Consider the following 19294-nt stretch of genomic DNA (forward strand, 5'->3'; position numbering starts at 1 on the left):
AAAATAGTGCCTGGCACCCCAGCAATTCTTAAATAAAATGAGTGTACTTATTGAACAGAAACCAGTATAGTTCATTTTAAATCTTAATCTGTTGCCTGCAGTAATTTTTTTTATGACTTAAGTGGATACGGTTTGTTTATCATAAGATAATTTCCTGTTTCAGTAATAGAGTTAAGTATGAATTTTTTGGTTGAGGCAAGGCCTGTGAAAATAGAAACATTGATGGAATATTCTTGTATCATTTTAGAAAATCCTTAATGTATGTTAACTTTTTATAGCTAATCAAATACTTACATTGAATATATGAAACCATTGGATGTATTTCAAAAAAATGGGTAGATTTTTGCCTTTTATTTTGTTTTTAATACCTTAATGCTTTGGAGGGCCCTCTGAACACAATTTGATAAAAATACCTTCTTTTAACCAGTAGGTGGCACTCTTGGTTATGCTTACTGGCATTCAAAAAACCAGATTTTAGAGTTTTAAAGAGAACAGCTTTTAAAAATTAACATTTCTTTAAGAAAATCAGAGAAAGACAATTATCATATGATGTTGCTGATATGAAGAATTTGAGAGGCAGGGTGATAGGTCGTGGGGGTAGGGAGGGAAAAAATAAAACAAGATGGGATCTGGAGGGAGGCAAACCATAAGAGACTCTTAATCTCATGAACAAACTGAGGGTCGTTGGAAGGGAGAGGGTGGCTGGGTGATGGACATTGGGAAGGGTATGTGCTATGGTGAATGCTGTGAAATGTGTAATCCTGATGATTCACAGACCTGTACCCCTGGGGCAAATAAAACATTATATGTTAATAAAAAAATTAACATTTCTTTCTTTTTTTTTTTTAAGATTTTGTTTATTTATTTGAGAGAGGGAGAGCACGAGCATGAGCAGCGGGAAGAAGCAGAGGGAGAGGGAGAAGCAGACTCCCTGCTGAGCAGGGAGCCCAATATAGGGCTCTATCCCAGGACCCGGGATCATAACCTGAGCCAAAGGCAGATGCTTAACCAATTGAGCCACCCAGATGCCTGCCCCAAGACATCTTTATTTTCAAGTTCAGTTGAGCAGTAGACCCTTTAAACAGCATAATCACTAAAAAGTGTGTCTTATTTGAGGACAATTTTTTTTAGCAATGGTTTCCTAAAAAACTGAGCAAAACAGTGTTATCACGTTAACTCTGTATCAGTTCAATTTTATCAGGGAACTTAGCCTTAAGTGACATGTAACTATATCATTCCAGCCATTGGTCTGGTCTTTTTTGTTTGTTTGTTTAAGATTTTATTTATTTATTTGAGGGAGAGAGCAGGGAGCCTGACATGGGGCTCAATCCCAGGATCATTACCCGAGCAGAAGGCAGACACTTAACTGACTAAGCCACCCAGGGGCCCCTGCTCTGGGCTTTCATGGGGTGGGGGGGCAGGTTATCATAAGGAGAAAGAGTCAAAGACAGGCCAAGGAAGCTGAAAAAGGGAAGCGTTAAGAGGACACAATCAGAAGAGAAGTGGAAACACGAGGAAGAATTGATGGGAAGGAGGTGGTGAAGAGTAGACTTGCTGTGAGGTGATGCTTGCTGATTGTAATGAGCCTTGCCTTTTGCAGCCCAGAGTGCCTTTTCACGGTTTCCCAGAACATGGTTCTTACATATCATCTCTGCTATTGCAGGAACTTTGTGAGAATTTCAGTATATGGAAACACCGCCCTTGTTCCAACTGTTGTCTATCCAAAGGTCTCACTATAATACCAGGACCAAAGTGTTGCATGTCAGGCAGTCAGCCAGCCACATACTTAATGACTCCTAAAATCTCATGGACTTCTAAAGTAAGTTTCGCCTTCCTTCTTTCAACAACGAATGTCCCATTTTTAGTTTAGTACATTCAAAGGAGAGAAACTACATTTAGTAGTCATACATGAGGTGAAAGGCCTTATGCTTTTTCATTTCTTAGAAAAGCGAGTAGCATGTTTACCCACAATGATGCTGTGACACACTGTGACAGGAAATAGATGTTTTAGTCAGAAAGTGCTTTTTGATATGACTTGGTTATAACTGACTTTTATATCACTTGATTATTTACTTTTATTTGTTTTCTGACTCTGTCTTCTAAAACATAATCTCCCTCAGAAGGTCTTCGTTTCATTTATGTCTGTATCCCCAGTGTCTGCCACATAATGGACTCTTAATAAATATTTTTCCGATGAAAAACTAACTTAACAAATATGAAGTAGGAACGTAAGCACACGCTTGAATTTTTCTAACATTAAATTTATTACAATTAATTTACATAGTATCTTCCAAAAAGTTCAGAAAAAAGGTTGTGTATATACATTTTCATTTATTCTCTAATATAGGAAAGGACAACTATATATGGCAGTGTAATATGTTAAATGTGACCATCTGAGACAAATACTCAAAAATTGGCAGAGGACAACAGAATGGTAGGAACCAAAAATATCATCCGACTTACTATCAGTTCTTTTTTTGATAAGCCTATAAGTTTAAATGTTGGGTAATTTTTCTGGTTTTGTTTTGTTTTTTAACATTTTATTGAAACAGAAGTACATAAATCCTTGGACAGCTTGAAATTAATTTTTTTAAGACTTAATTTTTTTTTTTTTAAGCATTTCTAAGTTTACAGCAAAATCGAGGCCTAAGTACAGAGATTTTCCATGTTTTCCCTGCCTTCACACCTGGGTAGCTTTCCCCATTGTCAGCGTCCCCCACCAGAGTGGTCCATCCATGACAGCTGTCGAGCTGCCCTGACACAGCGTAATCACCCGGAATCCGTAGTTCACTTCACTCTGTGTGGCATGTTCCATGGATTTAGACAAACGGATAAAGACATGTATCTATCGCTGTCACTATGGTACTGGACAGAGTATCTTTAATCCCCTAAAAATCTTATGTGGTTTGATGCATTTTTACAAAATGAAAATACCCACACCATCAGAATTCAGATTAAGAAACAGCATTGCCGCTATTACTTGCCCAAAGGTACATGCTAACTTGATTTTGAACTTGATAGATTAATTTAGTCTGTTTTTGTGCTTTTTATGATGGACTCATGCAACATATGCTTTTTTTGAGTCCAGCTTTTACTCTTTTCTTTCGGTGTGGTATTTGATGCTCATCTGTGTGCCTGCATATTGATGTAGTTAGTTTATCCTCATGGCCTTGGAAGATTTGCTTCTTGCACTTCGTCTAGCAAGAAATATTAAAGACTTATGTGGTGCTGTTTGGGTGGAGTACAATTATTGGGCAGTTATAAAATCTACTCTCCTATCATAGCACAAGATTAGTCACATGAGCTTGGTTAGTGATTTTGGAAACTAATAGCATGAGTATTTGATGGTACCACTAATTACATATATATGTACTGTGGAGATCAGGTGAATCAGCTCTAAATAGTGGCAGAAATTTTGTCAGAGTGGAGTTAGGCCTTTAACTGCTTTGTTTTGTTAGATCAGCTCATAACACTACAAGCAAAAATCCAAACCTTCTTCACTGGCCCCTAAAATAGTCTGGTATTTCCCTACTTTTTCTTAAAATATTTTAACTTCAGTTTTATGTTTGCCCAGGAGGTGTCATGGCCTGTGCTGCTGTCTTGGTCCCTGGGTTGTTGCGAAGCTCTTCTGGAACCATCTGCAGTCCGGCTGCTTCACTGAGACTGACAACCAGCGCTTTGCGCCACCTTACTCTGACAAGGTGGGTTTCTGGCCCTTTGAGTTTCTGGCTCATTTGAGGTGATTCAAAGACCTGACCTGCTGATGGTCATGGGAGGCTTATCAGACTCCTGAAGGCATAGCAGAGCATCTTGCTTAAATAATGCTTGCCACCTGGCAGCTGCCTTCGGCTCAGGTCATGATCCCAGCGTCCTGGGATCGAGTCCCACATCGGGCTCCTTGTTTGGCGGGGAGCCTGCTTCTCCCTCTGCCTGCCATTCTGTCTGCCTGTGCTCGCTCGCTCTCCTCTCTCTCTGACAAATAAATAAAAATCTTTAATAAAAAAAAAAAAAAAAAAAAAAAAAAAAAAAAAAATAATGCTTGCCACCCATAGACTGTTAAACTTGAGTTAGATGTGCAAATTGTCACTGACCACTTTCTAGGATCTGTAATGTTCTAGTGTATTTTGGATAATCATGATATTACAGGGACAACTAATTACTTTTATGAAGATAATACTTAATAATCTAATTTTACTTTCTATTAAAGCATAATGAAATCCAAAAGGAAAACTGATCACTTGGAGAGAACTGCCAGTGTCGTTCGTCGGGAGGTTTGTATCTTTGGGCTATGGCAAGTTTTTCTAGGCTTGACAGTGCACACAGTTAATGACCAGCTCATGGAGGAGGCTGTAGATGAGCTCCATCCCTTTGAAGGACAGTCTGGGAAAGTTTGTTATGCTTTTGTTCAGAACTTTTCTGATAAGACATATGACAACTGATTCGAAAAGTTGGCAGCTAAATACTCACATTTTTCCTTTAAAACTGAGAATAAATGGATTAATTTTTGATGAAGGGAGTATAACAGCAACTGAGGGACCTACGCTCAGGACATGTGTAGTGTTTAGGGTTATATTGTAAGGATAGAACTTTGACAGCCTACATTTTATGAGTAGCTTACCTTTTCCTTTTTTTGTTTGTTTATTTGTTTGCTTCTTTTGGCATCATGTCTTGATTAAAGTCCTTGTTCTTATCCCTACTTTAGAACAACTTCTTATTCATCAGAGGAGAAAGCACTAACATCTGAGAAAGGAAGGTGGATGAGCTCTTGTTTTCCTTCCCATGTGCAGATTTTTTTCCACCATATTCAGACCCTAGAAAGCTAATCTACCACCTGAAGGGGTGTCAAGGGCTGGGAAATAAAGGATCCTCACCCTTTAACTCAGTGAGTAATCCCATTTTGTTTTACAAACATAAATTGGATATTGGATTTTGCTTTTTGAGTAATTCTTCACATATTTAGATATATTTAGCTTAGTGTTGTTGTGTATTCAAACAGTAAGAAAATTATTAAACACTTCTATAAACATGGTCAGACATCATATTGTTGCAGGAATTTTATTTTTAGTATTAATAGTAAGATAATACTTTAATGTAAAAGACTATTGTTTAGGCCCCATTTTTCAAGCTAATTCTAAAGAAAATTGCTTTGGGATTAGGGGTAGTGTGTTTGTAGATTCAGTTTTAGGCCAATGTTTTTTTTTTGAGATTAGTTCAGTGTAATAGATTTATGGATGTAGAGGAAAGTACAGTTTCCTCAGTGATGATAAATCTGAAAATTCTTTTTTTCTTTTTGGTTTGCTCAACATACAAAAATGCTCATTCTGTAAATATGTGACTTCTTAGGATTTCTTTTAAAAAGTGAAATCTTGGGACACCTGAATAGCTCAGTGAGTTAAGCATCTACATTTGGCTCAGGGTCCTGGGATCAAGCTCTGCATTGGGCTTCTTGCTCAGCTGGGAGCCTGCTTCTCCCTCTGCCTGCCACTACCCCTGTTTGTGCTCTCTCTCTCTCTATCTCTCGCTGTCTCTTGCTTTCTGACAAATAAATAAATAAATAAATAAATTTTTTTAATTAAAAAAAAAGAAGTCTTGCCAGTTTTGAAGAAAAAGTAGTTTATTTGACCAGCTTGAACTACATTCTTTTCTGATGTTTGGTATACTTTGGTATATAGGGTTTGGTATACTTTCTATAAAGGGCCAGATAGTAAGTATTTTAGGCTTCATGGGCCATGTTGTCTTAGATACAACTACGAAACTCTGCCTTTGTAGTGTGAAGTGGTCATACATTACACATAAATAAATCTGAGTGACTATGTTCCAGTAAAACATTATTTATCAAAATACCCAGATTTGGCCTGTGGATCATAGCTTGCCAATTCCTGAATTAGAATCGCATTTCAGAATTTTATAGGACAAAAGTATTGAAACTATTGGGGTGTTTTTTGAGAGGAGTTTGTTGTTTTAAAGATTTTATTTATTTGAGAGAGGGAGGGAGAGAGTGTGTACAAGCAGAGGGAGGGGCAGAAAGAGAAGTGGACTCCTCCCCAAGCTGGGAGCCTGATGCCAGGACCCTGGGATCAGGACCTGAGCCAAAGGCATATGCTTAACCCACTGAGCCACCCGGGGGCCCCTGAGTAAAGTTTTAAGAGAACTACACAGGAAGTTAATGTAAGCTCTAATAGTGTGATTGCAAAGTTAAGAATTGTAATGTCCAGAAGTCAGAAAATGCACCCATGGTATGACCTTGGCAGAAGAATTTTCCATTTGCAATTCTTTTTTTCTTCCATTTTTATTTCTTCTCATCTCCCAAGCAGAATGGGAGCTGGGAGGAGCTGGATAAAGCCAGATGGTGTCTGGGCTACAGCTTCAGTGGGTATATAAGGTCTGTGGGGTCTCATCCCAGTTCCTCCAGAGGATGGCTCCTAGCCATACAGCAGGAGCCTGACCTTGGACTTGGCCGAAATGAATAGCATCTCAGCTTGGGCCCTAATGGAACTGGATAGATCACCAACTCATTCCACTCTGGCCTTTAACTTGTACTGCAAGTGCACTTTACAGAAAAGACTCCTGGCATGTCACTTGCTCTTGAGTTCAAGTCTGTGAGGTAGCCTCAGAACAGGACAGCATCTGCATTTTATGAAAGAGGAAGCAGAGCCGAGGAGATAAGCTAGTGGCTCTCCCTGAGGGAAGCTCCAGCCCTGTTTCTGACTCCTAGGCCTCAGGACCCTGCTGCCCCTCCAGGAGTGGCTAAAGAATAGAGTACTCACCCACACAGAAAGGTTTTTTCCTAGTTCGGGCTTGTGTTCCCCTGAAGAATTTATTGAATGACCATATTATGATGTTAATGCTTCTTTCTTATCTGGGGCTCTAAATGTAACCAGCCTGAGGTCATGCTGATGCAGGAAGCTGAGGTCTGAATTGGATGACATTTGACTGTTGGTGTTCAAGTTCAGATTTTTTTTCTTAAGGCTCAAAGAATAAGCAGTCTGGGTAACCTTAGAAATGTCAAGGAGATAAAAGTAAGATTATGTAATGCTGTAAGGATTGTTGAAGTGAGACTAAGATTTCACTGGAGGGGTCACTCCAAGCTTGGCCTCTAGAAGGCCGGCCCACTGAGCAAGACGGACTCTGTCCTTCAGTTTGACAGCAGAGTTTGCTAAGGAAAGCATTTTTAAAATGACAAATTCGAATGCATTTGTTTGGAGACATGCCAGACACTAGGCTAGGTTTTAGGGTTGCAGCACTGAGTGTGTTACATAAAGTCCTTGACCTCATGTTCTAGTGGGAGTCTCATCAGAAGAGGCTGATTTTATGCCCCTGGTTCACTGCCAAGAAGCCTCTGATCCTTTTTCAATTGTACTAGTTTCCTTCTTTTAGAAGCCTAATAAGCCTTCTCCAGAAATGCCTTCTGTGTGTCATTACCTTTTTGTTGACAAAGCACTGCATTGTTACAAGTTGCTACTTCATTCTCACAGGCACCCTGCAAGGGAGGTGAAGGGGTCCTCACCCCATTTCACGGATGAGGAAGTGAAGATTTCAGAGATTTAGGTGGGATGACCCTGCTTCCTGATTTGCCCAGGCTGTCATCCTGTTTCACTCTCTCAAGTGCCCTGTTTTTGATGCAGATTACATTGTGGCCTACATTTGAAGGACTTGTTTAGTAAGTGGGGGCCTCAGGCCTTGAATTCAGATTTTTGATATCAAATTGGTTTCTCTTTCTACTATGACAGAACAATGTGACACTTGATTTAGACCAAGTTTAATAGAGCAACACAATGGAAGATAAATTTCACATACCCTCATCTGTGTTCTAAACCAAAACTTAAGTGTTGATGATGTAAGAAAGGTAAGAGTTGGGGCTGGCACAGTAGTTAGTTAATAAAGTCAAATGGCTGGGCTCCTAGGACAGAGAGCTCTGGGGGTCCTATAGGCCTCGTGCTGACAAGTGCTAATAGTTGCTTGATCTGTGGTTTTGTGGAGGCTTGGGTTTGAGCGGGGTGAGCTGCTTAGCTGGAGATCTGGACTGTGTCCTGAGTTGAACCCTTAAAATTCTTTGCCAGTCATTACCTACACATTCTGGGAAGATTGGGTGCTGGAATGGCTTTCTCCAACTTGGGGGCCTCTGGGCAGGTATCTCCTTAATCTGGAATGTTTCTAACAGTTGATGCCTAATTTGCTGTGCTTATCTGTGTCTGATAGATAGTCTTGGAGAGATTATCCAGTCTAGGATGAGCTGTAGACAGCATTAGTCTTACCACACTGTCAGCTCTGACAGCAGAGCATGGTGGGGAGAAAGCTCAGGCCTCCATCTCTGAGAGGTAGCTGTGCGGCTTGTGGAGGGCCTGGGCCCAGTCTTGCGGTGAGACTCCCAGGGCCGTGTAGTATGATGTCCTGGCAGCCGGCCTATGGCTCCTACCCTGCTCCGGGTGGAAGCCAACGGAGAGGGGGGCTCCTTGGTGGAAGGCCCGGCATGCCAGTGTTGATCCAGAGGGTCCAGCACAGTCCCGGTGGCACAGAGGCCATGTTCCATTTTCACTCGTTCCATGTTCACTGAGTAGAAGAAACGAGTGTTAACTGCCGCCCACCTCCCTGGGGCTGATCACCTGTACTGCCTTGGATGAGTGACTCTGTAGTAGGAATGGTAATGGCCTCCATCTCAAGGAACTTGGTGACAGTGCGAGTATACTGTGTGGTTCTGCACAGGTGGGAGCGTGAAAAATGAGGACTTGCCTATACTGCCAGTTCCTAGCAGTACCCAGAACTTATTACTGTCTAAAATGTGTAGGGGTGCCTGGGTGGCTTAGTTGGTTAAGCATCTGCCTTCCCCTCGGGTCATGATCCCAGGGTCCTGGGATCGAGCCCTCTCGAGCTCCTGGCTCTGCAGGGAGTCTGCTTCTCCCTCGGACCCTCACCCCTGTTTGTGCTCTTGTGCTCTCCCTCTCTCAAATGAATAAATAAAAATAAAAAATAAATAAAATGTGTAGTGTCAGTGCTTTTCACAGACACACTTTTGCTCAACAAATTAAGCCATTTGAAAAGCAAGGCTCTTTTCCATTTTCCCCCTAGGGGATCTAATCTGATGAAATAGATTTTATTTGAGATCCGGCAGACCTGTTCTGAATACCTGCTGTGTGCACAGCCCTGTTCCAGGTGCAGCAGCTACAGCAGTGCCTGAAGCAGGTAAAGCCACTGCTCTGTGTGGAGCTTCATTCTGGGGCAGGTCAGCCAGAGAATGTCAGAGGTCATCGATCCTTGAAGGCAGTAACACAGGTGGGGTCCTGGGAGGCAGGACTGGCTGGCGGCGGGGGTGCTGTTCTAAATTGGTGTGTAACACCAGAGCCAAGACAAGAGGAAAAGAGCCAGCCACGGGCACAGCATTTCTGGCAGAGGAACAGACAAGAGCCAAGGCTTGGTGGCAGGAATGAGCTTGGTATATTCAGAGGAAGGTGGTAGGATGAGAGATAGGCAGGGCCCAGGTTGTATAAACTATTATGGGCTTGTATAAGGAGTTGGGATTTGATTCTGAGGGGAATGAAGAAAGGTTTTAAGCCGAGAAATGCCATATGATTTATATTTTCAATGGCTCACCTCTTGCTGGATAGAACATAGCTTTTGATGGGCTTTGACACCAGCTAGAAGCTAAGGACACAGTCACAGGAGAAGTCACAGTGGCTTCAAATAGGGTCGTAGGGGTGGAGGTGGGGGGAACTAAGACAGAGGAAGGGCTGATAGGATTCACAGACTGGGAATGAAAGGGCTTTAGTGGATACAGTAAGAGCAGAAACCAAGAGATTTCTAGCTTTGGGATTCGAATAATCTGAGTAGATAATGATGCATATATTTGCTAATGTGGAGAAGAACGATTTGGAGGAGAGGAAAGAAAGTGCTCAATTTTGGAATAATCCAGGGTGGGTGGACGGAATGTGGGTAGAGTTAGAGATGAAACAAGATTAGCCTTAAGTTTCATCAGCTCCTATCAGCTGTTGGATCTGGGTTGCGGATACAGTGGAGATTCATTATACTGTTTCTATTGGTTTTGTATATGTTTCAATTTCCCATAATAATAAAAAGGAAGAAGCTTGGGGAGATAAAAGAGTTTTATGTTGGATGTGTCATTTGAAATGGAAATTCAAATTAGCAGTTGGATATATAAGTTTGGAGTTCCCTGCTGGAAATAAAAGGTTTTAGCCTTGTAGAGAGTAGGGGAAGGGACCTGCAGCTCAGCCCTGGGATGTGTCAACATTTGGAGGTGCAGCAGAAAAGGAGGGACCAGTGAGGCCAGAGGGAAATCAGCAGGGTGTTGGGGAAGCCAGGAAAAAGGGTTTTAAGGAAGGGGTGACCAACTGTTGAACTCTACGTGGACAGGCATCATTGGATATAGCAAAATAGAAGATGGGTGACCAGAATGACCGCTAGTACATTGCTAGAGTGAAAGCCTGACTGGACTTTGTTGGAGAGAGAATGGGAGAGAAAGAAGCGAAGCCAGGGCTATATGCCCTTTTGAAAATGTTTTATGTGAATATGAGCAGAGAAACGGCCAGACAACTGGATTAAGGGAGAGTCTTGTTTTGTTTGTCTTTTGAGAAGCAGCAAAGCACAGTGGCCTGACGCCTGAATTCCAATCTCTGCTTTGCCACTTACTAGCCTTGGGACCTCAGTTTTGTAATATAGAAAATATATAAAATGAGGGGCACCTGGGTGGTGCAGTCAGTTAAGCCTCCAACTCTTGGTTTTGGCTCAGATCATGATGTTGGGGTCCTGGGATCAAGCCCTGCAGTGGGCACCGATATCAGCATGGAGTCTGCTTGAGATTTGTCTCTGTCCTTCTCCTTCTGCCCCCTCCTGCTTATGCTCTCTTTCTCTCTAAAGTAAATAAATAAATTTTTTAAAAAATGGGAATGACAATAATAATGCCTGCTTTCTAGAGCTGTCGCAAAGAATGCATGAATGAGTGCACACGAAGTGCCTGGCGCAAGGTAAGTTGTGCGTAGATGTTTGCGGCTGACGTTAGGTGAGTGGAAGATGGCGTGCTTGCGAAACTCTGTGTCTTGTGGAGAGGGAAGAAGAGGAGTGATGTGTGAGAGAGGGTACTGCTGGAGAAAGCAGAGAGGAAACTCAGCCCAGGGGGACAAATTAGCCTTTGGTAGGAGCAAGGAGATTCCATTTGTCATGCCAGGACAAGGTGTGGACAGGCCAAGCTACTTACAAAGGTATCCAGTTGGCAGGAATTTGTGATCTTTCCCCTTGTCAGTAAATCATTTCAGTAAAATCAGTTTCTTTTAGTCAGATTCCTACTCATCACATTGGTTTTCTGCCACAGTTTAAAGAATATCTCTGGGCCTTGATCTCCCTATGTGTAAAATGATGTACTATTTTGGATAATGACTAAAATTTTCTTCGACTCTGAAATCCTTTGTGTCCTAATGGTATTTTTGTTTAAGGTTTTCTCTAATCCTGGCTTTGTCTACATTTTTAAACAGCAAACAAATGGATGGGAGTGAACAGAGGAAGCCAGCTAGGTTTCCCAAAGAAAGACCTCTTTCCTGCACAGAGAGTTTTGCAGCAACAGTAACAACAAAGTACCCTACATAAAACTAGTTTTTAAAATCGGTATGATGGAATTTCCTTTAGATGCTGACTCCGTCAAACCATTAAAAATGTGTGCTAGTAAAAGTTGGCAAACCTATTGTTATTTTATTGAACAGTAGAAGAGTCTAAATGTTATTTTATGGAAAACTTCATTTCCTGCCATGTGTTTTAACTTAGGGCATGGCTAGTTGAGGTTTTCAGTTGTGAAATCTTTTGATCCGTTAAGCATGAGAACAAATACAAATGTTAAAACGTATAGTCTCTCCATCATGTTTTGCTTATTCGTAAAAATGAAGAAAGAATGGCATATAACAAGGGCCATGATTACAGATCTTAATTATATGAAACTAGCTCCAGAATAAAATAAAGATGTGCCCTTCAAAAAGATTTTTCTAATGTTTTTAATCTACGTTATTAGAATTCTTTATGTAGTATGTAGATTTGCATTAATTGAATAAAATAAAGTATTAATAGGAAGGCATGTGTTAAAAAATAATGAATCATGCAACATATTTTGTGTGACCAGTTAGAGCAGTTTGCCCAGGTTAGTAGGACTGATCACAACAGGTGTATTACCGTTTGCATTAATAGCAATAAGCATAAAACGTCTGGGAACATTTTTGTTCATAGAGGCTATCTCAGTGAAAATATGACTTTTTAATAGAAAGTGTAACTTCTTTCCTTTCTTCACTGAATTTTATATTTGAACATTAGCAAACGATTGTTGATTTCATTTTCATTGACTGAAGCATGCTGACCTTCCAGCTGAAATTCTGTGCCCCTCTGCCTGGCTCCCCCTCAGTGATTATGAATGTTGGTTTCCCTGCCCCCAGGTGACTCTTGAGGATGTTCTTAAAGTTGTCTAGTTTTATCAGTGAATCCAACAGATGCCAGTTAAACTGTTATAAATGAAATAATCTAGCTCTTGGCTATGTTTTTACAGATTATTATGTTGAAAGAAAATGTTTATACAATAAACTTTTTTTGGTATATCTAAGAAAAATAAGAGCAATAACATAATGGAGAGTCCTCTGGTGCATCTTATTACTTGTTTTTGTAATAAGGTATTTGAAATAGTATCTGGCAGACGAAGGAAGATTCCTGTTCTACTGAAGAAGTTCCACCTTCCCTTTCCTCTCTCACAGTGTTAAGCATGAATCTAGATTTTCTGTAGTGGTTACCTCTACCCCTCCTTTTCTTCTTAAACAACAAAAGGTTCCTGAACGTCTAATTTTTGTTCAGGAAACTAACTTTAAGTGACTCTTAGTTAGAGTTTTCATTCATTCTGCAAGTATTTACTCAATCTTCAGCATGTGTTGAGGATTGTGCTTGATCTGGGGAATTCATACAGACGCAGATTGAACCCTTGTACCTGACCTTGGGAGGCTTGTAGTCTCATGTGGTGGAAAGAGAGGTTCTTGAGGATTGGTGGTTACATTAAGATGTGCTAAGTATGATAAGAAGATGGAAACATTTTATTGGTAGAATTGAGGGGATGGAGAGAAGCAGGAAAAAGTCAGGCAGGGGTTAGTCTTTGATTAGGACCTGGAAGGGTGAGTAGGAGGTTGAGGGACAGGGCTGAGAGTGTGGTGCGTGCCAAATGACCTAGGTAGGGTTTTGGGAGGCCGGCAAATGTCAGGTGCCTTTGAGAACAGCAGATTGTCCAGCTTGGCTGGTAAACCACTAGCCTAAGGATACAAGAGAGGTCAAGCTACAAAGGCCATTTAGCGTTTTTTGTTGTTGTTGTTTTGTGGGTTTTTTTTTTTTTTTTTCAGTTGAGTGTTAGCCACTGAAGGTTTTTGAGCTGGAGGGTCACTCAGTGAGGTCAGAATACTAGCAGTATTTAGCTGTTGGCTGCTTTGAGAGAGACAGGAAGGCTAAGGCAGTGGTTCAAGTGAGAAGAAATTCTTGGCTTAGGATGCCGGTGGGTGAGCATGGGGAGGAAAAGACATGAGCTGAATTTGTGGAACTTGTTCATGGTAGGGACAGGATGCTTGGAAGAGAGTCAAAGATTCTGTGTGTGTGTGTGTGTGTGTGTGTGTGTGTGTACATTTACGTGTATACATGCACCAGTTGAAAATGGATTTGACTCTTGAGTTCAGGATAAGAACTGAATGGAAATCCTGGTGGGGGGAAGCAGCTGATTCTGTGAGACCCTATCTCTGCGTCTCCAGTGCCAGGCAGCACATGCTCAGGGAATGTTTGTGGAAGGGATGAATATGGTGGATTTCGTTGGACACATAAGTGAGCTTGCCATTGGGATGGGACTGTCACGTGAATAAGGGGCCAAGCTTACCTAGGTTCAAATCCTGACTCAACCATTCCTGAGTGATCTTGAGCAAGTATTAAACCTTTCTGTTGCCTCATTCAGAATGGAGGGTAGCAGCATCCGTTGGGATACAATCTAATTATTCCTACGAACTAAATGAATTGGTGTCCATGAGACCCTTAAGCCCGCACCTAGAATACACCTGAGATAAACGCTCCTCAGTCATTGACTGTTACTCACAGGGGAGCACAGATGTGGGCCTGATAGCCAGAAAAGTAACGATGAGTTGGGGTGAGTGTTAGTAGCTTTGAGAATACCTGAGAGCTGTGGCCTAGAGGTGGGAGAGGGCGTGGGAACGAGGCAGTTTAGAGGGAGAGGCCATTGAAGTGCGAGGACCAGGTCAGAGAGGCAGGAGGAGACCTGGAGAGTTCCGTGTAAGCTCTCCCAGGCAAGGAGAATGTGTCAGGAGGGAAGGAAGTCAAAAGTATGGAGCGCAGAGAGCTCAGGGAGGGGGAGAGCGGAGCCTGGACATTTGAGTTTGGTTGTTCAGGCAGGTGTCCATGCACTTTAGAAATTGTTGCTGTAGAGTGGGAGCCCAGTTAGCTGTGTTGACCAAGAGTGTCATGGATGGAGAAGATTCTGTTGAATGAGGAAGTATCAGTAGAGCCAGAGATTAAAGACAAGATTTCTAAAATAGCTTAAAGACAGTATGGCTTTGAAGTCTGTTCTGGCAAATAGCTAGGATGTGGTACGAGACCATTGTACTTTATAGGTGCTTAGTGTTGTTCATGAGAATAGGCCCCCAGGGGTGTGCAGTAATCAGTGCGTGAGGGCCTGCATGGCAGCCCTGGGGTAGTTTTGTATAGATATCAATATATGAATATAGGGTAATGTATAATATAACATAATAAACACTAATAAGCTAATTATAATGAATGCATTAAGATACATTATAACCAACATTGAGCCAGCAGCATTATAAGTGGTTTGCATGTATTACTTCTTTACTTCCTCCCTGCAGCTCTGAGATACAGGTGTTGATCTTATTTTATAGCCGAGGGGGGACTAGGTAATGTGCCCAGAGGCCCACAGCTGCTAAGTGTGTGCTGGGGGCATGATTACACACCAGGCAGTGTGCGACAGTGTGGTGACAGAGCCCGTGCTGTTGGCAGCCACACTATGCTGCTGCTTTTTATTGTCATTGAACTGGTTAGGGCAGGCAAATGGCAGTAGGTACCGTGTCTGATAAACAGGAGGTCTAAGGGGAGGAATCATTACCGTGAAGGAAGGGGCCGGTGGGAGTAGGTTCGGAGAGGGAGGGCAAGACTAGGATCAAAAGTGCAGGAAGAAGCTCGGTGTGGACACCAACCCACTTGCTCTCAGGAAGAGGAGAAGGAAGACTGGCAAAAATCCAGAGGAAGAGAGGCAAGGGATTTTATGGGAGCAAGAGAAGGGTAAGACATTTCCAGAGATGTTTTGAGTCGGTGAGGGAGACCACCAACCATCTGGAGAACTTTGCAGTGGGTTTTTATAAGTTGTTTCCCACTGGTAGTTGGATTCAACCTAGGCCTGTTGGAGAAAGGGGCTGAAGGAGCCAGATTTAGGGTGTGAGGTCCTTTGATCTTGTCAACTTTCCAAGGCACGCTTGGATGAAAGAGTGAAGCTGACACCATCTGAGGAGAATGACTGTATTTTGGTCACCTGCTACTGCTTTTGTTTGCTTCCAGAAGTGGAGTTGAATGGCAGTCAGAGGTCGGGGAAAGAGTCATATTGTCTTTTCTCCTCTGTCATGAAAATACTCCAGATTTCAGGAGGAAGAAAAACTCAAAGGTAGAAGAAACAAAAAAGGAAGGAAGAAACTAAAAGGAAAGAGGAAGTAGAGGCATTTTGAATTTGGGGGATGCTGAGGTGTGGATGACACTGAAGAGAGCCTAGTTCACACTTTAGGATTTTCTAGAAACCAGGTATGTTGTTTCGAATAGTGCTTCTCAAGCTATGTGTAGTGAAGGGCTGTTTTGATACTGTTCAAAGGTTGTGGATTATTTGTATTTTGTCAAAGATAATCAACACTGATTTAGAAAAAAAAAAAAAACGAAAACATAGGGAATACAACCCAATTTGTTGTCCATAATTAGATTCAACAGACTGTGAAATTGCTAAAAAAAAAAAGTTTCTAGTGCTTGCTTGTAATTTCTGAAATTTGCTAGTCCTGGACTTCTCGCAGGCTCAGAACACACACAAGCTCATATCCTACAGTGGGTTTCACTTTATGTACGTCATACATACTCCCGCTAGGCAGGTGGTTCACAGGGCTCCCATTCCCCCAGGCTCTTTCCAGATCACCCAGCCCAGTACATGGGACATACTAGATGCTCAACAAACCAACACTTATTAAACAGCCCCTTTAAGAGATGAATTTTGTCTGCAGAATAAAATTCAATTAGTAGGATAGCAAGTCTCTCAAAAATAATTAAATTATAACTAAATTTGTTCACCAGGTGGTGGGCAGCATTTTAAAGCAAAGTGTGCTTTTCCTTTTTTTATAGTTTTCCCAAAAATCACGTCTTTGTAGATTTCAACAAACCTTAGTTACCAGAAAGCCACTATTTGTTCCTGGTGTGTAGACACACTAACCTCAGCCACAGTTCATCTCTTGGCTCTAGGTCGTGTCAGCTGCTAAGGTGTGTGGGGCTGCGAAGGAGTCGCCATCTGTGAAGAGGCTCCGCCTGCTTGTTGAGGATAAAGACTTTTCTTTTAAAGCTGGCCAGTGGTAAGTGGCTTTTCTGTTTCCGTAGTTTTGTGTGTTCAAGAAGGTGCTGTCAACTACATGGGCATATTTATTTATTTATTTCTTTAGAGAAAGAGAGCAGGAAGAGGGAGAGAGGGTTGGAGAGAAAGAGAGAGAAAGAGAATCTCAAGTAGACTGTCGTGAGTGCGGATCCGGATGTGGGGCTTGATCCCATGACCCTGAGATCATGACCTGAGCCGAAACCAAGAGTTGGATGCCCGGCCAACTGAGCCACCCAGGTGCCCCTAGAAGGGCTTATATTTTCTTCTGGAAAGGACGACTGTGGCTAGCTGTTTCTCCTGAGGAATAGGAATTCTAGACCACCCCCATTCAGGAGGAGCCTTCTTTCGGCATGGAGAATCTGATTCCCTTCCTTGCCCCAGAGCTCACCTTGGTTTTGAGCCCTTGACCTTCTCAGTCATAGATGAAAATTGCTGCCTTCAGTTTTGTAGATTGAAAAAAGCTTAGTTCTGAGCCACGGACCTGATAACTGATGATTATGCTCTTCAGAAATGGTTGCTATGATAGAATGCACTGGAATAATCTAATCTGCTTGATTATTTGTTGTTGGGGATGGATACATTTTTAAAAATTAGTTGTTGTGTCAGATAGAGAGTAAACACAGCAGCCTGGAAAGAAGAATGCCCAGTTAGGTCACAGAGCTGACCACCCTCTCGACTGAATTCCTGCCTTACTTGTCTGAGTTGTATTTAAATTTTTTGCTGAATCTATTATCAGGATTCCCCAACCGGGCCCAACCTGCACCACGCTCCTGATTCTGCCCGGTTTGACTCCCTGCTGAATGGGGTGGTCTGGGACTGGTCAGAATACTGACAGGCCCAGCTGTCCCACTGTTTCTGCGAATGGCCTTACCAAGTTGCAATTCAAGTGGAGTTGTAAAGAAAGCAGCTTGTATTTCCTTAGGAAAGGTGTGTTTGGGTGTATGTTTCCTTTATTTAAATAAAGCATTCATTTCTAAGTGAATTTCTGGCGTGTCAATCTTGGTAGTGTTTCTTAGGAGTCACTTGACTAATTTTGGCAGTCCATCTGGAAATGCAGTTTTGTTAGGAGGAGGATGTGTGATAATAGCGAGAGAGCAGTCTTGTGTTAATAGTTTGCCTTTGAATTTAGAACTCGAAAACAAGATGCTGATTGCACTAATTTGCGTTTGTGAGGCAATTTACTGCAATCTTTGCACATGTTCAGTGATACATATTAAATGCATTTGGGCTGTTTTAGGGGGGCGGGCAACATTTTTACCCTTCAAAAATAGTTAAGCAGTTATTCCATTGAAAAGTGGAAACTTTAATTGTAGTGATCTGTCTTTCCATACTTCCCTTCTGTGGAAGCGTTTGGGTCCCGTGCGCAGCATTGTCTCTGGGCCTTTGGCTCTGGATTGCACCAAGACTCTGGATTAGAGAAGGCCCGGGCGCTGGTTTATAATGCTGCTACCTTGGTGGGCCTGCAAGTGTATTAGCTCTTGCGAACTGCAGTTACCCGATCAGAAAAATATATAGTGGTATTTTTAGTGATACAGAAACAAATAGGGTTCCCTTGTGGTCCTCAAGGTAAAATTTTTCAGGGTTGGTGTTCTATATCCCATATCGATGAATGGGTTTGGTAATCTCACTGATGTCGGGACTGGCTTTAGAATGTGCCTGACGGACCCTGCTCCAGAGGGCAGATGTCTCGAGGGTCATCTCTGGCTATTAAGTACCGATTGACCTTTCCCTGTCAGGTGTGCATCAGCATTCATTCCTGGCATCTGAATGTCCCCTTTTTAAAGATTGCTCCCTTACCACTGACTTAGTGTGTGGCTCTGGGGATTGTAAGTTCCTTTGGGTATATGACTGCTTGGTTACAGAATGGCCATTTGCTTGGGTTGGTGATGTCTGCATCTTCGGTGCTGTTGCTGGGATGGCTTTCACTCTGTGCTCTCTGAGGTCATCAGCTTGGTAGTAAGCTCCATATGGCATTCTGGGGAAGAAAGGAAGGGTCAGGGAGAGAGAGACAGTATGGCTGTAGCTTCCGGGCAGCTGGTACAGTTAGGATTATTGGAGTGGAGTGCTACTAGAGGTAAGAGGGTTGTTCTTGGGCTTATCTTTGGGGTCAGAGATTGGACCATGATCTCATGTCTCTGAATTCCTGACCACTGGCCGCCTCTGACACCTGCCAGACTGACGGGGAGGCTCTAGACTGGCCTCTAAATAAGTGAATGAATGTTCTGGAACTTTGGGCACAGAGTTCCAGGTAAACACCTTCAGTATAGACCAGACATCAGCCTCTGGGGCTCCTCCTGTGCTATACAGAGGGGTCTAGTTCCTATACTGGGAAACCAGTTCCAAGAACTCAAGAAATCCAATCTAAAGAGAAAGGTCGAAAGAGGGTACTCCCTCAAAACCATTGCTCCTAGGAGCAGGACTAAACCTTTTAGGTTTTTATCACCAGTAGATCCACTGCCTAGCATGTAGGTCCTTCATGAGTCCCACTCTTGACCTAATCAGTTCTCCTTCCTGATAATAGAAAGATTGGGATTCTCTCTTGGGGCTAGAGTGCCACCAGCAGTCCTCACGTAGTGTGTGCGTGCCTGAGGTTGACAGATTCAGCGTTCTTGTGGAGCTCACTGCTGTGGGCAGGGTCCATCCCCT

General features: G+C 42.4%; 1 protein-coding gene across 5 annotated transcripts in view; it reads left to right on the forward strand.

The window, feature by feature from the left end:
• The window catches only part of OXNAD1 (oxidoreductase NAD binding domain containing 1), a 37167-nt gene that overhangs the window by 4892 nt on the left and 12981 nt on the right, over positions 1–19294 (forward strand). The window contains exons 2-6 of one of the 5 annotated variants that reach the window (XM_047737553.1): positions 1664–1819; positions 2348–2434; positions 3575–3701; positions 4208–4271; positions 16522–16628. In XM_047737553.1, coding sequence (XP_047593509.1) covers positions 3583–3701; positions 4208–4271; positions 16522–16628 — 290 coding nt within the window. In that variant the 5' untranslated portion in view covers positions 1664–1819; positions 2348–2434; positions 3575–3582. The remainder of the gene's footprint in view (positions 1–1663; positions 1820–2347; positions 2435–3574; positions 3702–4207; positions 4272–16521; positions 16629–19294) is intronic. The other 4 variants (XM_047737537.1, XM_047737545.1, XM_047737527.1 and 1 more) reach the window with 4 other exon arrangements.

Source organism: Lutra lutra, chromosome 1 (genome assembly GCF_902655055.1).
Source record: "Lutra lutra chromosome 1, mLutLut1.2, whole genome shotgun sequence".
In the NCBI taxonomy this organism is placed as follows: domain Eukaryota; kingdom Metazoa; phylum Chordata; class Mammalia; order Carnivora; family Mustelidae; genus Lutra; species Lutra lutra.